General features: G+C 53.6%; 1 protein-coding gene across 1 annotated transcript in view; it reads left to right on the top strand.

Moving 5' to 3' along the window:
* SYCP2 (synaptonemal complex protein 2) overlaps positions 1–4,494 on the top strand; it is a 45,678-nt gene that overhangs the window by 18,559 nt on the left and 22,625 nt on the right. Inside the window, exons 15-17 of the mRNA XM_012728150.1 lie at positions 1,757–1,853; positions 2,616–2,767; positions 4,349–4,418. Coding sequence (XP_012583604.1) covers positions 1,757–1,853; positions 2,616–2,767; positions 4,349–4,418 — 319 coding nt within the window. The remainder of the gene's footprint in view (positions 1–1,756; positions 1,854–2,615; positions 2,768–4,348; positions 4,419–4,494) is intronic.

Raw genomic sequence — 4,494 nt, 5'->3', positions numbered from 1 at the left:
TCCTCTGAGCTCTGCGTGCGCACCTCAGTTCTCTTTCTGCTTCTGTTTCACCTCAGGTAACTTCCTGTCCCCACCCCTACACATCCGTGGGTATTTGCTCTGAAGCTTTGACACGCGGCCGCTACCTCCCTCTAGGCCTTCTCCCTTGGGGCGAGTCCTTCAGGTGCATGTAAGCGCTGCAGATGGCCGGTCTTCCCAGTGCTAAGGCAGGTGTCCACTCGGCGTCTGCCCCGGCCTTTTGCCTCGAACTCACATCTGCAGCTCCGCTTCCGTAGCGCCACCCCTAGTTTCCCGATGGCAGCCTGCTCGTGGCCGCCTCCGGTGCCCGAGCCGTGTGCCCGGGAGCACGTGCTGCAGCCGAGCTGTGCCTTTCCTCGGAGCCCCGCGCGGGCTCGCTGCGCACTGGAGCGCGCAGCGGCCTCTGGCTGCCCGGGCCGCCCTGTGCGAGACACCAGTGGTTTCCTGAGCAGCGTCAGCGCACAGCCTCCTTCAGCCCGCAGAGCTCTGTGGACTCAGGCTTAGTCCCCTGAATCTAGTGTTACTCTGTTCCGAGACCCTGTGTGTCCTAATTTCACTCTCTCCATTACTTCCACTTCAGTCAGGTTGGCTGAGCACCCCTTTAGTCAGGGAGCGTTCATTCGCGTTGCCCTCGAGTCTTCCACGGGGGGCGCCTGCTGCTTCCGGGGTGCTTTCCCGACCGAGCACTGTAGCCAGCGTCTCATGCGTTTGGCAAGTCGCCTTCCTACTGTTGCACCCTGAGACTTGTGTCAGTGTCCTGCTTCTCTCAAGCGAGTAAACTCGGTCCTTATCCACAACACCTTATTTTAGACCTACTGAACCTAAAGCTTGGGGAAGGATCTCAAGCACACCGAAGTTTGGGGAAAGTTGTATTATTGTTAAATGCACAGTGTGTTTTCTGTACGAAGGAACTGTTTGAAGCATTTCTCAGAATAGGTAACTTTTTAGCGTTCATCCACTATATCTCGGCCCAGCGTTAAGGATGCCTGCCAGTGTCTGTCTCCTCGTTAATATTAACGCCCCGCCCCCGCCACCCCCCGCGCCCCGAGTGTGCCTGCTTACAACTGCACCCGTGCTGCTCCTGTTCTTAAAAACAGCTCTTGAACGCCTCTCTCTAGTCCGTTGGCATCGCTCATGTAGACGGTGCCCCTGAAACGCTGCTCCCTGGGCTCCCTGCCGCCGGGTGTCTGTCACCGTTGTGCTTTCAGTCAGCCTAGGTGGGCTTCACCTTCCTGACGTGGACTTCTGAAACGGGAACCTCTCTGTGCCACTGTCTCTGAATCCCCGTAGCGCTAATTACTCTGAAGGCAGCTCAGTCCGCAACGGCGTCTTCATACACATTTTGAAGGGGCGGAAGTGCTGGAGAGGGCCTCCCCTATGCGAGCATTCGGAATGAAGCTACCTAAGTATGTCCAGAATCACCCACATGAAAGAGATAGGAGGTGGTTAGCTGCCGGCCACCGGCCATCAGCCAGCTCAGTATCCGTGAACCCCACCGGGCCATGGGAAAGGTGCCGACATCAGAAGTCTGGCGTGTCTGGAGTCTTCTGGCCCACAGCTCTTGCTTGGCCGCCAGTCAGAATCCGACAGCAGGCGAAAACACGCATTTCTGAGTATCACGGGTTTTATAAAGTGACCTATCTTTGTGGATAGTCAAGTAGAATGTTATGGATTAAGTTACAGGGGGCTTAATTTCAGAAAGAATGTGTCTTTATCGTGGTGGTTTCGCACGGTTTAGGGCACTCCTACCAAGAGAAAAATGTCTGAAGCATCCATGATTGTCCCTGGTTCAGAGAGATACACTGTGAGAAGTCCGGTACTTTCAGTCAACACATGTAAGTTTTACAGTCTTAAAATGTTCTAACAAGTATTCTGTTTAAAGCAGGCATTTCAAAATTCTGGTCTATTCTGGGTATAATTTACCTGGAGGATAAATTGCGGCTCTAAAGATGGGCAGAATATAAACTACAGATGCCTTACATTTAGGAGAGAGGTGCATTCAGTATTGGCAGACAGGTGTTATCCCAAGTGTTAGCACCAAGGCTCAGCCGTTTCTGACGGCATAAAGCAGGAGGCAGGGGGACATGATGGAGATGTCCAGTTGTTCGGGCTGCCAGGGCATGTCCCCGCCCTGTGCCCCTCCAGCCTCCGGCCACTTCAGGGCCAGTCCTTTTCTCTAAGAAACACCCCGCTGCGTTCACGAGGCCAGCGGGGAAGGACTCAGACAGTGCCTCCTCTCGTTAAGAACTGTGCCGAGCCCTGGCAGCCATAGATGCGGTCTAGCTGGCCTTCACGACAGCGGAACAGGCCTGATGTCCAAAACGGCTGTGTGCAGCCGCGCAGCTGTCTGATCCTGACAAGCTCCTGGAGCTGTCCGGGGCGCAGGGACTCGTCGCCTGTGCTTTCCTACCAGTTTCCCCTCCATGTCCTAACTGGGTAAACGGCATCCATATTTACTCACTCATTTGCACTAAAAGCCCAGGACGCAGTCTAGAAGCTCCCTTTTGCCCTCCTCACCTGCAAAGTACTTCAATAATGACAGCGTGTAATTAAAAAGGGAAAACTACAACTTTAGCCGTTCTTTGTCCTCCTTTTAGCAACACCACGAAGAGGAAGAATTAAACCACCACTGCCAATGAGGCCAGAAAAGCCTGGTGCTCCTGACACGTCACAACATACGGGGGCTAATGCTGCGCCCCTTGTCTCTCGGGCCTCCGAAGGAAGGACTAAAGGAGATAAGGCAGACAAAGTAACTTGGCTTTGAAAGCATTTTCTACAAGAAGTGTTTATCAAGTTATTATAGGAATACTTAGCCTGGTTTGCAGATGCTGAGTGTCTTGCTTGTTTGGAGTGTTGCTTTTCGTCCAGAGCTGCAGCTGTCCTTAAAGGCGAGGGCCTCCTGGCCTGTGACTCACTCACTGTGCTGGCCCTAGAATTGAGGGCTGTCGACAAGCACTGACCTACACATTTGTGAGGAGAAATGAGTTTGCCCACATCCCCTTTGGTTTACTGTGCAAATCAGTGTCTCCGTGGGGAGGATTCTAATGAAGAAAAGTTAAATGCAACAGGACTGTGTCCTTAGCATCTTAAAGTCTCCTGTGGAGTTCAGCAGGGTTAGTGAGAGAATTCGCCTCACAGCCGTGCTCTTAGAGATCCAAGCAGGGCACAGGAGCGCCCCAGTGGAGGGCGGGGCTTGCTCCTAGGGGCTTTCCCTGCCTTAAGGCGGTGGGGACGGTTGGTCTTGGGGGGCAGCAGAGGCTAGTGAGGTGGCACGCACGGGAGAGGCAGCAGGCAGTGCAGAGGGGAGACGCGGGAGGTGGTCAGAGTCGCAGGCCAGGCGGTGGGTGGGGAGCACCTGGAAGCCTCTTGTCTCGGAGGAGCAGGGGCCCCAGGTGTTGCCGGGAGACTTGCCGGAGCAGAGGACTCGGGACATGTAAGGATTTGGAAATGACGAAGAGTACGTGCGACGTCAGGCGCTGTTGAGGGCGCAGTTTAGACTGAAGATTGGACTTCCGTGGCGTCTGTGCAGGAAGTGTCATTTTCTCAGATGAGACTCAGCTTCGGGTGCCAGTAAAAGAATGGGTGGTGGGTCGTTAAGGACCTGTAAGTGGCTGTGTGGCAGAAAGATAAAAGCTCTCGGGGCCACAGTGAGGGCACGGCGGCCGTCGTCTCGCTGGTGTGCCTGCAGGAGGGCCGCAGTGGCCCAGGCGTGGCTGGGCCTCAGTGAGGGGTGACAGCATGACCCTCCTCGTGGCACTGCAGATACCTGCACATCCCCACAGGCTCCCCCAGAGGGGCCGGATGGCAGGTTGGCCAGGGATGGAGCCGGGAGAGATGGAACAGGACTAGAGGGGCACGTTTCTGGGACTGAGGGCAGCTCTTCACTCGATCTGGGTCTGTGGCTGTGGTGGGAGGGAACGTAGTGCCGGAAGCAGTTACTGCACACTGGCCCGAAACTTACAGAATCCGCTACCACCTCAGTCTGACTCTTGAGCGCGCCTTAGTGAAAAGGCCGATGCGGGCTTTGAGACCAACAGCAGTAGCAGATGTGCCATTGAGGTTCTAGAAGTTTCAGGTGAGAGCTGAACCACTACACTAGAAAGGATGAGGCCAGAAATTTTACAGGATCTTCTGCGTCTTTACCCGAACTGAAAGGCACTTTGTTGTGTGTTAGGACAGGCAAAATTCCAGAATGGGCATGACTTCTATGAAATAGACATTCTGTAGGAAGAGAGTTATTTTGAAAGTTTTAAACTTTAATACTCTTCTAAAAAGCACTTCCCTGTAGTGCTTAAGTCCAGATTACACTAACTGTGTCCTGTATTTATAGCATGTCAAAGCTGCTCCAATTGTAGAAAAGACGGAAAATAAAGACAAAGAATGCCCAAGTCAGAACCTCAGTAAGTACTTTTTCATTTAATTTTAGCTGCTCCTTGGAGATACATCTTTTTCTCTATCCTTTTACCCCCCCCCCCC

The sequence above is a fragment of the Condylura cristata genome, unplaced genomic scaffold (genome assembly GCF_000260355.1).
Source record: "Condylura cristata isolate star-nosed mole 26May11 unplaced genomic scaffold, ConCri1.0 scaffold00022, whole genome shotgun sequence".
Classification (NCBI taxonomy): domain Eukaryota; kingdom Metazoa; phylum Chordata; class Mammalia; order Eulipotyphla; family Talpidae; genus Condylura; species Condylura cristata.
This window is presented reverse-complemented; position numbering and strand designations above follow the sequence as displayed.